Here is an 18,940-nt window from a genome sequence, read left to right on the forward strand (position 1 = left end):
GTTCACATTTTAACGGAAACCCATGTTCATTGTTCATTGTTCATTGTTCATTGTTCATTGTTCATGCCTCACTCACGTATTATGAATAATATCAAAAATCAAAACCCTTCCTCTTCTTCTTTCTTATTCTTCTTCCCCCCCACTGTCTTTAGACCATGCAATGCAAGCCCATATATGTCTCATAATTTTTTTATTGAATTTTATCTTTTGTTTTTAAATACAAGAATTGATAAATGTCAGGGCATATTTGGCTGTGATATTCTTTTCCAACGGTGCCTTCTGAAAACTGGAGAGAAACCATTATCTACGACTTCAAAAGGGTACTTTCTCAAAAACCCAGACCATAAATTCTTTCGTATATATATATATATATATTTATGGTAATTTTTGCGATTTGATTTTCTTCTTGGGGTCTAATAATTTCTTTAATGTATATTTATGGCGATTTTGTTGTTGTGTATATTTCTGGTTTTCGTCGTCTCTCAAAGCGGCGGTGGACGCTCGGTTTCAAAAGAAGAAACATAAACCCTTGTGGTTCACTCATCAGCGCGGTGCCAAAAATGGAGAGAATTCATTGTTTCCCCTTCTGGCCAGATCTCAACTTTTCTTGTGTCATTCATGACACTTTCAAAGTTGAAGAAATTTCCTTATTCAGGTCACTTCTTTATTCAATTACCAGATTTTCCTGGATTCTGATTTTATTGCCCTTTTTCGTAAGATCTTTGCTTCGGTAACAAGGTGAATATTTAGGGTTTCAGTTGTATAAGCTGGCCCAAATAGAGTTTTTGATTCTTCTTTACACTACTCCTATACATATATGTTGTTGGTTTTAATTTTTTTACTTTGATAGGAAGTACTTATTGTTGTTTTGGCTTCAAGGGCAACAGATTATTTGCTGCTTCCATTTATTTGCAGCAGGTTAATCAACAAGGTAACGGTTGTAATCTCCTTAATATTCATGATACTCTCTCAGTTTATTGATTTATTTTCTATCACTGTTGCCTTCTGTTTTTATGGCTTCGTTTATTGCTCTTCTTTTAAGTTTTTTCGTTGTAAATCCCTTTTTCTTTTTCTTTTTCTCCTTGATTTTTGGGGGATGGGGTGGAGAAATTTTCCTTTAGTTTGCAGCACGGCCTGGTTACTAGTAGATGATGATGATCTCTCTTTTTTTCTTCTAGTTTTTGAATATTTGTTATTATCGGAACATGAGAAGTTGATTTGGTAGTGAACTTTGAGTCATTGAAGAAGGTTTCAGAAATTGATTACGGATTAGTAATCATGACATGCCTTTTTCTCGGCTTGTTATGGATGAACATTAACCATCTCTTCTTTACCATTATATACTTGTTTCTACTCAATACTATTCTACATAAAATAAATTTGCAGGTACTGTTTTTATATCTTTAAACTAATAATGTATTTAAGATGAAAGTCACAAGATCTGCTAATCTGTTTCAGAAATTGAATAATGAGATGCTCATTCAATACATGATCTTGCTGATGCAATACAAGCAAGAAGAAAATAGAAAGGCTTTCATTTTTGTAACAAATAAAAATGATAGAATTTCGTTTTAGTTATTCTCTCTTTTGGGTTTTAGGTTGGCTGTGTTGGAAGGATGCTTTCCATGTATATGTGTTTCGTATCACAATATTGGTCTTGCTTCATATGAGTTTTATGTCTTCGGAGTGGTCGTGGTCAATTTCACCTTTCCTCAAGGCCTATCTTAGGTTTGAGACCCACCAAAATCCCTTAATAAGTTACCTTGGCAGAAAGACAAATGTTTTGGAACAAGTGGTACTCTTTCAATTGGTTTTGATTGGTGAAAACTAAATGGTGGTCTGATATATATTTTTGGGTTTTATGATGATGAGGAGAGTTGAGAAATTAGGAAGAGAATGGGATACATGGATTATAACCCTGAAAAGTTTAAAATTGTGTTAAACCCTAATCACAATAGACTGCTAGTTGATTGGTCATGAATTTGGAAAAGTAGTGCATCAGTATCATTGTTTAACTTTTGACTTAGCATGCTAAACTGTTCGTGATATCATGCATCTTAGCATCTGCTTGACCTTATTATCTTCCGTACAGTTGTAGTAGATATTTCCATCTTTCCATCTGAATAATAATTGGCTGGCTTGCGAAGACAATTTTTGGTATCCTGTAGTATATATGTATATTAGTTGATATTCTTCATGTTGTAGAATATATATACTTTTATTTTAATTATTTATTTATCTTGATTTGGTTGAATTACATAAAGTTCCTATTTTACTGCAGAAGCATATTATGGAAGAGGGCATGTCAAGCACGGTTTCAAACAGTGGGATGAAAATGAATACTGTAGGAGGAGTATCAGATTCAAGCCTGGCTGCTAATGACTCAACAGACGGTGCTTGTAAGCGTGTGTCTAAGAAGTTCAAAGGAGTTGTTGAGCAGCCAAACGGGCATTGGGGTGCCCAAATATATGCCAATCACGAAAGGGTTTGGCTTGGCACTTTCAATTCTGAGATTGATGCAGCCATGGGTTATGACAGTGCTGCACTCAAGCTTAGGGGTAGAGACTGCCATCGCAACTTTCCGTGGACAGAAACCACCTTTGAAGAGCAGCACTTTCAGAATCAGTACGCCACAGAAGTTGTGCTCATCATGATCAAGGATGGTTCCTACCAGACCAAGTTCTCGGAATTTCGAAGAAGCCGGTCTGGAATTGAGAGTGTGGGGGCTGATGTTCAATTTGGCAGCTTAGCTAGGGTACAAAGCAGCAACGGAAAGGGAGAGCTGTTGGAAGACTTTCTTTTCCAAAAAGAGCTGACGCCAAGCGATGTGGGTAAGCTCAATAGACTTGTGATACCAAGTAAGTATGCGTGTACCTACTTTCCCACTGTTTCTGAAGCCATAAGGGGAAAGGTGGAGAGTTGCTCCAGCCAGCTGACGTTTTATGATAGGATGATGAGGTCATGGACATTCCGGTTCTGTTTTTGGAAGAGCAGCAAGAGTTTTGTATTCACCAAGGGTTGGAGTAGGTTTGTTAGGACACACGATTTGCAGGCCAAAGACACTATCAGATTCTTGCAATGCCAGTACAAGCAATCCGGGGACGGTAATTATAAGGAGCAGCCTCACTCATTCTGCATGATTCAAGTTAAAAAGGATGGTGGTCGAAGCAATGATGTGAGCTGTTTGGTTGAGAATAATGCTAATAGTTACCAATATGATGGTGTTAGGAATGATGGAGGCATGATGGATTCGGATTATAAGTTTAAAGTTGAAGCTGTAAGCCCAAATATTCATGAAGATGAAGATGGAATCCTCCTGGCAGATGAGAAGAAATGTTTCAGGCTCTTTGGAGTGGAAATCAGTGATGTCGATGTGCTTTCTTCGCATTCGATCATAGTATAGTTCACCCTTCAAATGGTTCAGAAGTTTTTGTTTGAGCTTTTGCAGGGAATAGGGTTAAGTAGGTTCTCATCTGGTATACTAAACATGCATCCTTTGAAATTTAAGGATGTGAGATCAAGCTAACTGATCAATTCTTAATTGAAATTGATGTCATGGAACTTTAAATTTTTACTATAACATTATGCATGCATATGTTTGCATCTGTCTGTCTGATATTTTTTTTGTTAAGGATGGATGATGATTGCCTGCGGCTAGCTAGGGCTGTGTTACCGTAATTTTTGAGCTGTCTTTGGTGCCCTTTGTACAGTTTTGAGTTGTGTTGTGTTGTGTTTACGTTTATTTTCGTTCTGATTCTGAAAGAAAGCGATTTTGTATTTCAGGCATGTGTATTAATTTGAATTGGATGCAGTTGCTGTTTCGTTGCGGCTTTCTTAGATTTTATGAGTTGCAAGTACGTTTTGCAAGCGAACAATGAAACATGGGTCTAGACTCGTTTGTGAGTGATTTTACATAGGCCATAATTACTTATCTCCCTTGTGATTTTAAGTGATTCACTCTAAGTGATTTTAAGTGATTCTGAGCAGAAACACCTCCTATGTGCTTCTTCATAAAATCACTTAAAACCGATTAAAGTGATTATTTGGAGAAGTAATTCTCCATAGAATTGCTTTTTGATTTATCCAGAATCACTTCCAGACAAGCTTAAATTCTGTTGTTGTGTTTTGTTGTTTTCTTTCTTAAATAGCCAGTTGGGTTGGGTTGGGCCTATGAAATTCATGAGAAGTTATTTTTTAAACCCAATCTACATCATCTGGATGCTGGATATTGGTGAACAATAACCAAGAGTTAATGTCGGATTTTAATCCTCAATGAATTGGAACTTGATCCTTGATGGAAGTGACCGCGCGTACTAACTTTATTAGATAATTTAATTGTCACTACTAATTAGTATATTCGTGATTATTAATCGGCTATGTGTTGTTGGTTGTTATGATTATTATGTTGTTGACGTCGATTTGAACTAGCGATCATTCAATTTAACAATTGCCTTTTTCTTCTTCTTCTTTATTTTTAGAAATAAACAATTGTTAAAAATTTATCTTAATTTATTCGAAATATTAGGGGTTTAGCAGTTCCACGTGGAATGTGGCAAAATCAACTACACGCAAGTAAATGCTAGCTACAAAAGGTTGTCCATCACATCACGCTTTAAAGTTGTGGGTCAGTGGTGGTGGATGAAGAGATAATAATCGTGAAGTGGTACAAGCGGTATTATGCTAGAGATAATTCTTGAGGTGAAATTAATGGGTCATGCTAGGGAGATCAACTTTAGATACTAATTTGTGTACCAATTCTCTAATAGAGGTGGAGCCCACCAATACAATAGGTCTCACACTCTATTAGAGAGTTGGTACACAAATTGGTATCTAAAGTTGGTCTCCATAGCATTTTCCTTATAATTAATATTGAACCCTACGGAAATGGATTTTGGAATGTCGGGGCAACAGTGAGTTTGGAAGCACTTCATCACAAAACACTTATAACTCTACATGGATAAATAAGTTTAAAATATACTATGAAATTCAATAATGACGAAAAGTTACGTTATAAAATTTATAAAGTTCATTGTTTAAAAAGTGGTAGTTGATAAATTTGTTAACGATGGAGATGAATAAGGTGAATGTCATCATGGCCGATGTTGATGGTGTGGTAAGATAGTGACAAAGGGTTAGTTGTGGTGGAGGCGGCGATGGTGGGAGGGTACAATGGTGGTGGTCATGGCAAAGTTGTGGTAGAAGTGGTTGTGACGGATGGTGGTTGGGTTGTAATTTAAACAATAATTTGAATATAGCTAGTTTACATGCCTAGAAAAGAAAACAAACAAAATTAACAATATAAAGGAAATACGAGTGCAGGGTTTTAGGTTATATTTCATGTCGTGTGTATATGTGTTTTCACAACGTTGTTTTCGTTTCTCCAGCAACTCTTATATAAGTGAAGTAGAGTTGTCGTGACTAGTGATTAGGTAAATAGTAATTTATGGGAATGGATATATGGATATATGGATACAGATACAGTAGCATCTGCATATGCAAAGATGATATGATGACATGATGAAAATGGGAGGGAGATTTTTAATCCACGTCTTTATCATGTCTTCCCTCGCCTGACGCAATCCCATTTGCATTTTGCAGGATGTGCTTCCCTTCCATTCTCTTTCCCTCACATCAACATGGAAAACCAGACCCCACCAAAAATATTGGTCAAATACCAATTACTCTCTGGCATTGGCGAACGCTCGTTTTTCGTTTTCAGATCTTCTAAGACACGACTGGCTTTTTTAACCTATTGACACGATCACAATAAAGTTAAGTTAGCTGGTGGAAATTCTCCCAGCCCAGGCAAAACTCCACTTCTCTCAATATCAATTATATTAAAAAAGAAGTTGACAGATAAAAATTTGGTTACAAACATAGGCAGTCATACATATTCATAATTCTGATTATAGTGAAAAGTTGTTTATGGAAAAAAAAAAACTTAAATAAAATGCATTTTACAAACTAAGAACATCTATAATGAGCTCCCTAAACCACCTCTTTAGACAAATTTTAAAGAGGAATTGGAAAAATACAACTTCAACTATTTTCCATAACTACATCCTAAAATAGGTAGATCGACCTCTAAAAGCTCCTAAATATGAGGAGAGAGAAAGCACTCATAGCACTCATAATGACTCCTTACAACCGAGAATATATTCCTATTTCGGCCACGGTCACTCAAAAAGAAATCAAGATCAATACAACACCCATCACTCATTCGTATCCACGACCAAGTCCGACCGTGGTACTGGCACGCCACGCACAAGTATGTGTTACCAAATCTGCTCGGCCTACTCCATTGTTTTATTATTAAGTAATTGACACGTGACCGAAAATATTTTTAGATCAACAAGATCATTATATAAGAATTAATAGATATAAATTTTTTAGTTAAAAGAAGGTAAAGATTACATCATCAATAACTTGAAAATAAACGGCAAAAAATCACTTTTGGTCTGTAAACGTAATTTATCACTTTTTCATTAAAGTGCATTTAGTTGATCAATTCCATCATCAAACTACTGCTAGCAAGTCTTGTTACTTGCCATTGATTTACCAAAGGCAGTACAATTCGATACGTCGCCCTCCATCTCTAACCTCTCTCTCCCTCCCTCCCTCTTCTTCTCCTTCAACATCATCTGAGAGAATTGAACTGTGTGTTCGGGGGTCGGGTTTAGGAATTGAATTACTGTAGATATATGCATAATTACTAATGGTACTTAGTTGTCGGAGGATTGGATGGATATATAACGAGACGAGGATCTGAGATAGATTGCTCCATCGACTCTCCCACCAAACAAATAGGTCTTGTCAAAAAAGCTTTAAAAAAACCCAGAACAAACCTACATCTGTCTTCTCTTCTTTCCTTCATTTATCACCATCGATCTGTCCCTCATCTCCCTCATCCCCTCCTCTCCACCGTCGATTATATTGATTTGTTTATCTGTTAATTAATTTATTTATGCTCTCATCTCATCTTTTTAATTAATATATGCTGTCATACCATCAAATACGATCGATGAAAGGCCCTGCAGGTGGTGTGTGTGTGTGTGTGTATGTGTTCGCGCTGCGCTCATCATACCTGCAAACCCGCTACCTAGTGCAAGTGTGTGCAACCAACAACAAAACATTTAATGAGTGAGCTAGGCTGCTGCTAGTTAGGAAGGAACAAATTGTTAAAAACAAAGGATAACTTGGCTCTCTACTTTAAAAGGAGTTACTTCTTCTTATAGAAAAATCGCAGATGCATACTTTTTGTTTAATTTTGACAGAAATGTAAAAAGGGTTAACTATTTATGCGGCGTTAGGTCGATATATAAAAGAAACCCTAGATCTTATTCATTCAATCAAGGGATCGATGTGAAATGTTGGTATGTGGTTTACATGTATAGTTTGCAAAGAAAATTAAGTGAAGGGGTGGGGGTGTATGTAATATGTATGGATGTGAATGTGAGCGGATAGCTAGGTTTCAGATCTGACTCTCTCTCTCTCTCTCTCTCTCTCTCTCTCTCTCTCTCTCTCTGTGGATGTGGAATATAGTAAAGTAAAATAGGGGAAGCTCAAGCTTGAAGCTACTGACAGAAGAGAGTGAGCACACAAACGCAGGCAATTGTATAAAAGCATATACCTTGGTGCGGTGCGTGCTCACTTCTCTCTCTGTCAGCTGCTGCTGCCGCCCTTGCCCTTCCAGTCTTTGATCTCACTTAAATTCACAGAGAAGGGCACTGTTCACAGATGCTTTCTCATCAGCGGCCCAGGAAAAAGGAAGGAAAGTAAAGCCAGGGGCCAGGGCCCCCTCTTCTCTTTCAATTCTCCTTCTTCCAGGTGTCTTTCTCTCCAGAACATTTTTTTATGTCCTCATCCATATGTCCATCACACTTCTCTCTATTTCTCTTTCTCTCTCTCCATTTACTCAATTTTTTATTGTTATAAATATTTTCTTTTTCCATCCCAGCTGACCTGATAGATGGATCATGGATATGAGTATGACACATTTCTTGCAGGATTTAGTATCATATATCTCCTCTATCGTCTTTTATATGGATGTATATTCTTCTCATCTCTTTCTCACTCTCACAGTTGTCTTTCTGTTTGTGATTCAAGCTTACTGGATGGATCTACGTGGCTCCTGGAGTTCACAACCAAATGTTATTTTTGGCTATTTTATTTATATATAATTTTTGCTACCCGTGCACAACTAGATCTTCATCCATATATACACACTCCCTTTTTGTTCCCTCTTCCCTCTCCCTGTTACATATAATTTGTTTTTTCTTTTCTTTTATGTATTTATAACAATTATTAGTATTAAATCAATTATTCAACATATGTTATTGAAATTATTTAATAGTAATAGTTATTATTAGTTATTTTAAGTTGTGACTGGAGTTTGAAAGCGTGACTTTTGATGGTCCTTGCTAGATCTTCTTGAGCAGTTGAAGAGGACGAATTGGGTTTTGAATATACAATCAAGGTACGCCTTCCTTCGTCACTACTTTTCACATTATAACGGAATTTCTTATCTTTCTTCTTCTTCTTCCATGCCAGCAGCCTTTTTCTATGCACTCATGTCATATATAACTTTTTTTTAAAGTTAAAAATCAATATTGGATCTGTTTTTTCTTAACGACTAGTTGGTTTTTTTTTTTTTTTTTTTTTTTTTTTTGGGGGAGAAATACCAGTGGAGTGGGTACTTTCTTCCAAATAGAAGCAAACTAAATTTTACTCATATTAAATTCTGATGATTTTTTATTTTCCTTTTTGTTGATTTCATACCCATATGGGCCATATGTCCATTTTTCGCTCTTGTTCCCAAATCGGAAACATAAACCCAGCCGTCAGTCCTCAGGGAACTGCTAAATATGGAATACAACATCTCATTCTTTCCTCATATGCCCAGATCACAGCTTTTCTTGTGTCAGAAATTACATTTCGAAGATGGGATGAATTTCCTTATACAGGTCAGTTTATTTTCCTAATTTCAAATTTATTTCCCTTTCTCCGAAGATCTTTCCTTCGGTACCAACCAAGGTGAATGAAATTAGTAGGGCTTGTTTTTACAGGAAGAATAGGGTTTCAGTTGTCTAAACTCAAATCAGGTTTTTAATTTTTCTTACGGTATTGATTATGTTTTGAAATTATATTTGACAGGAAGTATTTTTGTTGTTGTTTTGGCTTCAGGGGCAGCAGATTTATGCTTCCATTCATTTGCAGAATGTTAATCATCAAGGTAACACTTGTAATCTCCTTAGTACTCATGATACTTTAGTTTATTGATTTATTTTCTATCACTTTTCTTTCTTCTGTTTTCATATATGTGGGTTTGTAATCTCTAAATTTGATTTTAAATCCTTTTTTTAGTTGTTGAAGAAATTCATTAAGTCCAACCTGTTGTGTGTGTTTGTTTATTGTTTATTTTTCACAAAACTAAATATATTTTCAAAGATACCTTCACAATGGTCCAACACACTCACAACAAAGCTAAGCCAAAACTTAGCGTCAAACCCAGCAGAGGATTATATTGCATTTGCATCCATGTGATGTTGAACTTGAGACCTACACTAACCAAGTGGAGACAACTACCACTAGACCAAAAACGAGTTGCTAGGCGTTTTCCTTGGTTAACTATGTTGGTTTAGTTTTTAGAATGGGTGACTAGTTGAGATATTTTTTTGAGTGCTGTTATTTCCACCCCTATCCTATTCCACCCCATCAACCTTATCTTCAAAATTTTAAAGACAAATTTACCCCTTTGTAAAATGATTTCTATGGACTTCGGGAAAAAAAGTGAACTCAAGTAACCCGCCAATTCTACCGTTTGACATACAATTTTCTTCTCTCTTCTGTTATTTCAATCAAATTGTTTATGAAGAAGAAAACAAGAAGAGAATGGATGTTAAAGATAACAATTCCAGCGAAAAGGCAAGGAAATCGTAGTGTTTTTCATCACAGACTAAAACATTTATCTAGTTTGTCAAAGAAAACTTGATCCTCTCCATATCTCAACTACTAATGATTAGCAAAGAGAGTTTGCTTGAATTAATAATTAAAGGATATTTTAGGAATAATTTTGGGTGGAAAGATAGGATCATGTTGTTTTCAAATTTACATAGTGGGTGGAAAGATAAGATGGGTGGGGAAATAGGACAAGGGGTGGAAAATACTTTTCATTTTATTTTTAATAATGGGAATGAGAAGTTGGTTTAATACATTGATTACATATTAGTAGTAAGCATGACATGAGATACCCTTTCTCTGGACTTGATTTGAATAACATTAACTTTCTGTTCTTCACAAATTAATTTTTTCATCTCGGGTACTGTTTCTTACATATATTTTTATGTTATACGTTTAATATGAAGCTCTGCACAGCCACCCTTTTTGTTTTTTGGGAGAAACTAGTATTGAGAGGCTCATTTAATACATGTTCTTGCTGTTTCTATTGATTCTATCTTATTGGTATTTGCTAATTATTGGAGATTATAGTCCACTATACTCTTGAGCATTTTTGTAGGCACATTGTGTAAATTCAAAACTTTTGTAAGATGGTTTCTTGCCACATAGGACAGGAATTAATGACGCTTGAATAAGCACTGACAATATAGAACTTTCAGGTAAAAACGAAGGTAATTGCATTCTATGTTTCTGTTGTTTTTTAGAAGTTCTATGTTGGTTTTGAGATCCAATACATTCCGTAGATGATGAAAGCTTGATTTGATAAAATTTGAAGAATGCTTGACTTGCTTTTCTTTGTTATATTTTTCCTTTAGAGTCCAAATATGAATAATGCAAAATTATTTTAAGCTTTGTGGTTATCTTGAAAGAATCTTGAATAATAGTATGTTTTTATCAAAGGAAGGATGCAAATAGAATGACTGCAAGTAATTTAACAGTTGTGGGAAACAAAGGTAGTAACGATTATGACATCCAAGTAAAAGTACTCCTAGTCCTAGCCTTGGTCAATTTTATCATGATTGGTCATAATTTATATATTGAAATCAAATGGTTTGATTAACCTTGTGGGATATTCGGTGCTTATAACATTGTAATCGAATAGGAATACAGTAGTCTCTTTTTTGGTTTTTAGGCCTGCTTCCATGTGAATGATGATTTTTAGTTGTGATGGTATACTTGACGTTTGTCTCGAGGCCTATACTAGGTTTGAGCACCACCAACATCTGGTGCTCCATCATGTTGGTCTTGTTTGGCCAGAGTTAAATGGCTTGGATATTGCATCTGGATATACCTTTTTTCTTTTCTTTTTTCTGATCCAATCGGAATATACCTTCTGTAGGGTCATGGAATTTGTATGATTTGAAAGTTTTATTCTGCCTCACATTAATATTACAATGTTACTTGTATTTAACTCTCAAGTTTGGGTTCTACTGTACTGTTCTCCATAGATATTAACATGCATGTCACCCCTTGGGCCCTTTATTCTGCGGATGTAGGCCATATAACCTGAACAATCATCATCCGTTGTTTTCCTTTATCTTTTCCTCATCTTCTCTATATCTAGTGTTGGAGAAGGTTTGATCTTGCTTTTCTGTTTTATTTATATCCTTTGCACACTATTCTCAATTGCGTTTATCTATCACTTTCTAGCACCTTATTCGCAACGAAGGCTTAATGCTTCTTTTTTTATTTTCATTCTATATCTCTCACTACACGATTCTCAATCATTGGCGGGTTTAATTGCTTCCTATTAAATGCTATGCATTCTAGTCCCTGAAAAGTTTTATGGGTTCTATGATGGCAACTGTGCAGAAATGAGCTGAAAGTGTTTAAATTTAGAGTATCAACCCTAATCATAATAGAAACAGATCTTCATTTCGAAAACTGTCTAGGTCATGACCACAAATTGCAATCTGCTTTTGTTCCCAAGCAAGGACAACTTGATGATTTTGGTTCTTGTTGCTTTAGCTAGAGTAAATTATGTTTTGAATTTGGAAAGTTTGCAAAACCAGTACTCTCTGTACCGTATATGCAACATTTTAGGGTTACCTATCAAATCCTGTTTTATGTACCACTCAAAACCTGATTGTTGTGTTGTTTGGTTTCTAGTTTCGAAGATATAGAGAGGATGGGTATCAGTTTTTGACTCATGTGTACTTTTTGTTCCCCTTCTGACTTGAACACTCAGGTTTGAGATTTACTATCAAGCCACCTTAAAGTGATGGCTTCTGCGCTGAATTGCCAGCTTCCAATTTACCTTTCGTCTTTTGGCTTAGCACTGATGAAGCAAATGGTAAAAATGCTTTTCTTTTATCTTTTTTTCGCTTGGAAGTGATGTTGATCATGGCGTAATACTGTAATTGGCCGATTTATACCTAGAACTCGCCATCATTTTGTGTTGGTTTAAAAATTAATGTCCTGGCAGTCTTTGTATAGAATGTAATATTATTGACTTTACCTTCCTTTGTATAGTGCAGAAATTACTCTTTGTTGGTGGGAAACAGAATATCAGTCTCTTCAAAGTTCAAAGGGTTTGGGATCAGCAAAAGGGTTTTAGCTTGGCACTTAGAATTCCTGAGATGAGAGGAAGCTGCAATATCAAAGCTTTATGATCGATATCATTGATCGTATGAGCATTGCTCTGCAAAAAGCTTTGGTGGGGAATTCAAGGTCTGGGCCTTTCTAAGACTAAAAATTTACAGATGGTTTCTGTTTGTGTATCTTTTCTTTTTCCTAATTCTTATCCAAACGATAAGATATTTTACAGACAATATATTATCCTTGCATTTGATTTGAGTGAGTCGAATTTGAAATCTTCTGCGAGTGGAAGACTATCTTGATGTTTTCTTAATTCTTGGTGTAGTTGGGGCGAACGGAGGATGTATTCTAAGGTGGATTGGATTTGGGTCTATTGGGTTGGGAGGACATTGGAAGATTGAATCAAAACAACAGACTATGGTGGAAGATCTGTCTGAGAACCCTTTTTAACCCCAAAAAGAAGGCCCAAACTCGAAGGGTCTAAGGTGGATTTGGGCTTATTGGAAAGTTGGTGGGAAATAGGCCCATCTGTGGTTCATTATCCAAATATTAGGCCCAAAGGACAAGTCAAATTTCTGAAAGCCAGCCAGCCATGTGGCTTGCCTGTGTCTCTGCCTGTTCTTGAAGAGTCAGAAAGGAGACTTTTAGGTTGATGAAAAGGCCAACTCTCTACTGCTATGAATCAGAATTTGGCTCTCTTCTTGTGATAATTATTATATCCAATCCAAGGAAGGAGATAATCTTTTCATTGGAGACAGAAAGAATCATATATAGACATATATATTGATGACAAAATCCTCTTAAGAGACGTAAGTTGTCTCTGTTTTTGGTAAAGGAAAGTTTAGAAGGAGGGAGGCTATCCTATCCCAAGACTAGGGCATACAAAGGTTTCTTTGAGGACTTACGGAAGGGGTTTAGCCTTTTTTTGGGTTTTTATAAATTACTCACATATAGATTATCGACAACAAAACTCGAATTTAAGCCTTGATAACAAAAATAACGATCTTTACCAACTTAATTAACCCTCATTGGTGACATACGTTGTCTTTTAACTTATTGTGTTGTCTGGATTCTTGATGAATATGATATAACATGATTGAGTTGCGATATATTTATGTCATTATTTCATAGCAGAAACATAACACTGTGGTGGCACATGCCATGATGGCATATTGATGATCCACCAACTCAAAGGCAACTATCCATCCACTTCACCTTATTTGTTCGGACAGTGACAAGTCTACAATAATAATCTCACCAAGCAAGAGCAAGCATCCTTTCCTAGTTGGCTCTGACGCAAGGAGATAGAGATACACACACTGCTGCGTACACACAAGACACAGTTAATTATGAATATGAAGAGCAGAGCTGCACTGCTAATTAATCAGTAGCAGTGATTCATCACCTTATTGTTTTCATAATTAAGCAGTTTAGTAGTAATTAATCAAAGAGTGGACCCCAGCTTTGTAATTATGATCATGCTTAACTAGGGTAGGTGTTGGTGCATCATCGGTAGATGTTGTCCTCTCCTCAGATTCCTTGGACAGAGGGATTATTTCAAGTGTGCGACTGCTGCTGCATATATAAGTCGAGCAATCATCATTATTATGTTGTTATTAGCGTGAATTAATTAAGAAGCTAGCTATTAATTACAATTATTGATTGATAGAAGAATAGATAGATGATTTGAGTGGAATAAAAGATAAAAAAAATGTTAAAAAGAAGAGCAAGTGGCCTTCCCCAGTATGATCATCAGCAACACCAACAGACACAAGAACCCATCCTCCTGAGTCCTGTCTGTCTATCCAATGTTTTCGTATTATTTTTCTGTACGTTGTTCCTAAATTACAATTACCGATGGGCGCCTACAACAACAACAACAACAAAGGTTAAAGGTCCTAGTTGTTGTTGATTGAGTTGAGGCTGAGGAGATAGAAGCTGGCCCTACCCTAGGGACACTTGATCATCCACAGTCCACATCTCTTTTTAATTTTTTAATTTTTTTTAATTTTCATACAAATGTTAATTTAAATTATTCTAAATTAATATTTAGACTTAAATTATTCATAGGATGATGAGTAGGCAGGCTTCTTTTAACAACTGCTTATGGAATAAACTCAATTCCAAATTCTAATCCAACCACCGATTTTAATTTTGCTCATGGACAAGTAATATTCAATACCAAATCTGTAATTCTATCCATGGAAACAAAAAGAAAAAAATAAGAACTTGAATGGATGCATTGAATTTCTTGATAAGATGACGAGAAATAATGACAAAATTTCATTATTTTGGTCAATTATGACTGCTCCATCCATATCAAGCTAAAAGTAAAGTAGGATAAAAAAGAGAGAGAGAGAGAGAGAGAGGATAAGCGTAGGCAGCGCCGCCTACTTAATTACGTAAAAGAGTTTCGCTAATTTCACAAATCAATCCACAGTTTACTTCTTCCACCCTCACAAACAGAAGAGACACAACCATAACAAAAACAAACCACAGGGAGCTGGCTTTGCTTGCTTAATGGGTGGCTTGCCCCAACAAAGCCCCAAAGCCCAGACCCAGTTTCAATTTCAACTTAATTAATTGAAACAACAACAATAATAATAACAATAATAACAACAAAATAATCACAACAAATTATAATCTTAATTCTTATATCAAATCAAGCAGCCGTCGAACTGTCCTCTGGGGAGGTCCACACGATGTCCTTCAGCGCCGGTCTCAGCTCCTTGCTGCAGAACTGGTTGTACTCCAACGTATCACCATTGTCCTTCTTCACCTCCACCACCACAAACGACGGCGTCATCGCGAATATCTCCGCCGCAATCGCCAGTTTCCCCTTCCGTCCGCTCTCCTCCCCCTGCAGCCTCACCATAGAGTCGCTCTTCTTGATCCTGAACTTGCCAGCCTTGGCTACCTCCTCCAGCGTCGATATCACGCTGCTCGCCGGCAGCGTCGTAGCGAAACGCAGCTCCTCCTTCTCCTCCCTCTTCTTCTCCTCGAACAACGGCGACAAATCGAACCCCTCCGACAACGATATGATATGAAACGCGTTTAACGTCTCCGTCTGCTTCCACGTTATCTTCTCGCTCGTCTCGTCGAATTCCTGCTCTTGTTTCGTCCGCACGATCTTCGGCACCGATTTCTTGAACCATGATGAGTCCATGACCTTGGATATGGTGATTCTCGTACTGGGATTGGGGTCCAGAAGCTTCGTCACGAGCCTTCGGGCCTCCGATGAAAACCAGGGCGGGCATTTGAAATCTCCTCTGTAAATCTTCCGATACATGGCCACGAGATTATCGTCCTGAAACGGCAAAAATCCGGCGAGAAGAACATAGAGAACGACCCCACAGGACCAGAGGTCGGCCTTGGCTCCATCGTACCCTTTCTTGCCTATCACCTCCGGAGCAACATAAGCCGGCGTGCCACAAGTGGTGTGCAAAAGCCCGTCTTGCTTCAAGTGCTCGGAAAAAGCACTTAACCCAAAATCAGTGACTTTCAAGTTGCCATCCTCGTCCAGGAGGAGGTTCTCCGGCTTCAGATCCCGGTGGTAGACGCCGCGGCTGTGGCAGAAATCGATGGCTGAGATCAGCTGCTGGAAATAGACTCTGGCCACGTCTTCTTTAAGCCGGCCTTTGGCGATTTTGGCAAAGAGCTCGCCGCCGCGGACCAGATCCATGGCGAAATAGATCTTGGACTTGCTGGCCATGACCTCATGGAGCTCGACGATGTTGGGGTGCTTGACCATCCTCATCACGGAGATCTCTCTCTTGATCTGCTCCATCATCCCAACTTTGATTACCTTCTCTTTGCCCACCACTTTCATGGCCACACTTTTCCCGCTCTTCAAATTCCTGGCATGGTAGACCTTGGCGAAAGTACCGTGACCCAGAAGACGGCCCAGCTCGTACTTGCCGTGGAGCAACGAGGAGCCATCTCTGCCTTTTTCATCCGCCATTGATAACAGTAACTAAAATAAAACTAACTAAAAAAATGAAGCTGAGGTGTTCGATGAAAATTTAACAGTTACGAAAAACAACTGGGGCGAATGGGTCACCCGTCTTCTACGTGTTTTCGGTGGCAATTCCTGCCGCCGATGCAGCGCTTGGCACGTACAGATAGCTCAGGCTTGTGCAGCGATGCTCCTCTCATCTCTCTGCATTCCCTAACCACCTTCAGCTTGCTAAGATTGCTTAAATTTGAGGGTTTGTAAAAGGACCACCGCGCAGCAGAGCTCTTTTAACCTCAAATCTCTTTTTCTGTATTTTCTTTTTCCCCGTTTCATGGCGTCTGGTTATATAATGGTGTTGGTGTGCAAAATTACGATCTTGACACGCCTACGGGGTTTCGTGGATCGGACCGGCTTGAGGCCACTTCAAGGTGGGTACGTGTCACAGCTGTACTGCCTGGTAGTGGTTTTGACGTAATGGATTACTGACACGTGTTAGGCTTTCCGTTCGGTTTTGGTCACAGCAGCGGACAGCAGGGCAAAGGAATGTTATTACGTTTCTGTCCTTGCGTGTATTTTTGCCGTATTAAGCCGTTTTTCTTTTAATTCTGTGGGCCACAGGCTTACTTTGTGATAAGCATTCCCCGAATTTGGTAACGATGATATGTGATGGGTAAATGCCACATGAGATAAGTAGTAGTAAAATCACGAGAGTTGGATTGGGGCCTAATTTTATTTACTTAGGTATGTATGTGTTAAGCTAATTGATTAAAACAGTATATATTATATATATATCCTTCTTTTTAGTGCTGAATTGAATTTTTTTATATACATTAGAGTAATTTAAAATATCACGTTGTTAAAAATAAAATAAATAAGGCTGAAGAATGAGTGGTGGTGATTTAACCGTGAAAAGAAGAATGTCGTGTTGATTCCTTAATAATAGCATAGTTGGGTTGGATTCATGTACGTGCGAGTATATTCAAAGGTGAAATGCATTTCAAAGCTACCCATTCCAGAACCGACGCGTGTATCCATTATTGAAGGTGGGCCCTCCTCGATTTCCCGTTGTCAGTTGGTAAGTCAAGACTTGAGAGGACGAATTCGAGGACCTCGTGCATGCAGGGTGCCAGTGTCACTACCGAACCTTGAATTTTGTTTTATGTATATGGTAAATTATAAATTCATAATCCAATCTCAGATGGAGGAAACACGACGGCAATTGGAAGTTTTAAATTAATTAATCATTTTCTTACAAATAAAAAAACACTACTAAAAGAGATGAAGTGTTTTATTTTTATTTTTCATAATGGATGATTGGTTTGTGAAGTTTGACCCCGAAAGTTGATTATTTTTTACAAGGCAATAAATATTATTATCTGTAAACTTAAGTCGGTATATTGTGTAAGGGTAAGAGTCGGTGAGATAATAATATTTGCGGCTAATACTATTACTAATAGGTGTTGTGGCAATGCATTTTGATTTATGACCACATATACAGTCTACAGTCTACAGTCTCTACAGATGTTTGCAAATTGTAATGGTGACTTAACTTGTAGCCGCTAAACAAACAAGAACAAGATAGCTTTCCAATGGGATGGACATGTTGCTTTCTTTGTCTTAAGAGACCAACACCACCAACTTGTATATAAAAATATATAATTTCTCATAAATATCTTAGCTTGTCCCCCACCACCAATAATTACAGTGAGTGAGTTATCTTTCCACTCATAAAAGTAAATATAATCTATTATAAAGAGGAAAGAAACTGATATGAAATTCATATGGCATTGGCAGCTTCAGCTTAATTCTGTGAACAAACTGTCAAGTCTCAGAAAATCTGTTTGAGTCTTGTGTGGTGTGCAATATATATAATACATCACAGAGACCACCCTCACCTCACTGATCACTGGCTGCTGAGAAATTGCTACTAGGAACTGCAAATTGGGTTTGGACGGCTGCAGCCTGCACTGCACCTGCATCCTTTTGGTCTGTCACTCAGAGAAACTGCTGACCAGGCCCTTGCATCTTCGTTATGACGGCCAAGCATAATTTCCCACCCACAGTTTTTATTTTTTATTTTTAATTGGATTCTGAGCAGGCACCCACAGTTTCTTTTTTTTTAATTGAAAAGTAGTGTCACTCGATTTAAGTAATGACAATTTGTCAAGCACTAATCATGGGCTTCATTCAAGGAATATACCATAATCTCTTCTAGAGAGATGTATATTCACGTGCTTTTCTGTAAAGTAGTTTTATGAAAAATTGATTCTTCATTATTAGTCTATTCAAAATCACTTTTAAATGAACTCTAATTCCATCATGTTTAATGTTAATAATATACACAAATCCTTTACGCACGGTATTGAATATATACTTAAGTAAGCAAGGAGTAAACAGGAATATTAAAAAATGACAAAAAGAAATGAGAAAATAAAAAAGAAGGTGGTGGGGGAGTTTTCTGGTTCACCGTTCAGGCCACCTTCTCGACTG

At 37.3% G+C, this 18,940-nt stretch overlaps 2 protein-coding genes and 1 long non-coding RNA gene across 9 annotated transcripts; 2 read left to right on the plus strand and 1 right to left on the minus strand.

The window, feature by feature from the left end:
• On the plus strand, positions 229-3,616 carry LOC18770505 (AP2/ERF and B3 domain-containing transcription factor At1g50680). Of its 2 annotated transcripts, XM_020569437.1 has the most exons (4): positions 229-320; positions 489-655; positions 888-931; positions 2,282-3,616. In XM_020569437.1, the coding sequence occupies exons 2-4, from the start codon at positions 619-621 to the stop codon at positions 3,401-3,403; spliced, it is 1,203 nt and encodes a 400-aa protein (XP_020425026.1). In that variant the 5' UTR covers positions 229-320; positions 489-618; the 3' UTR covers positions 3,404-3,616. The 2 variants fall into 2 exon arrangements, with proteins under 2 accessions (XP_020425026.1, XP_007203443.1); XM_007203381.2 differs by lacking the exon at positions 229-320 and having other exon boundaries at positions 451-655; positions 851-931.
• On the plus strand, positions 6,460-13,545 carry LOC109950447. 6 transcript variants are annotated; one of them, XR_002272650.1, is made up of 7 exons: positions 6,460-8,476; positions 8,838-8,963; positions 9,154-9,232; positions 10,517-10,616; positions 12,146-12,250; positions 12,435-12,627; positions 12,821-13,545. It is a non-coding gene; the product is annotated as an uncharacterized LOC109950447 (long non-coding RNA). The 6 variants fall into 6 exon arrangements; XR_002272649.1 differs by having other exon boundaries at positions 6,461-8,476; positions 9,184-9,232; positions 10,517-10,628; XR_002272647.1 differs by having other exon boundaries at positions 6,463-8,476; positions 9,184-9,232.
• LOC18770476 (CBL-interacting serine/threonine-protein kinase 6) lies at positions 14,862-16,885 on the minus strand. Its single transcript, XM_007204832.2, has one exon. The coding sequence runs from the start codon at positions 16,454-16,456 to the stop codon at positions 15,158-15,160; it is 1,299 nt and encodes a 432-aa protein (XP_007204894.1). The 5' UTR covers positions 16,457-16,885; the 3' UTR covers positions 14,862-15,157.

The sequence above is a fragment of the Prunus persica genome, chromosome G7, assembly GCF_000346465.2.
Source record: "Prunus persica cultivar Lovell chromosome G7, Prunus_persica_NCBIv2, whole genome shotgun sequence".
NCBI lineage: Eukaryota > Viridiplantae > Streptophyta > Magnoliopsida > Rosales > Rosaceae > Prunus > Prunus persica.

What these genes read in the sequence shown, in the direction of transcription:
- LOC18770505 (XM_020569437.1), top strand. Translation starts at nt 619, where the DNA reads ATGACACTTTCAAAGTTGAAGAAATTTCCTTATTCAG. An exon ending in GAAGAAATTTCCTTATTCAG is followed by an intron (nt 656 to 887) that starts GTCACTTCTTTA and finishes CAAGGGCAACAG; the next exon opens with ATTATTTGCTGCTTCCATTT. An exon ending in GCAGCAGGTTAATCAACAAG is followed by an intron (nt 932 to 2,281) that starts GTAACGGTTGTA and finishes ATTTTACTGCAG; the next exon opens with AAGCATATTATGGAAGAGGG.
- LOC18770476 (XM_007204832.2), bottom strand. Translation starts at nt 16,456, where the DNA reads ATGGCGGATGAAAAAGGCAGAGATGGCTCCTCGTTGCTCCACGGCAAG.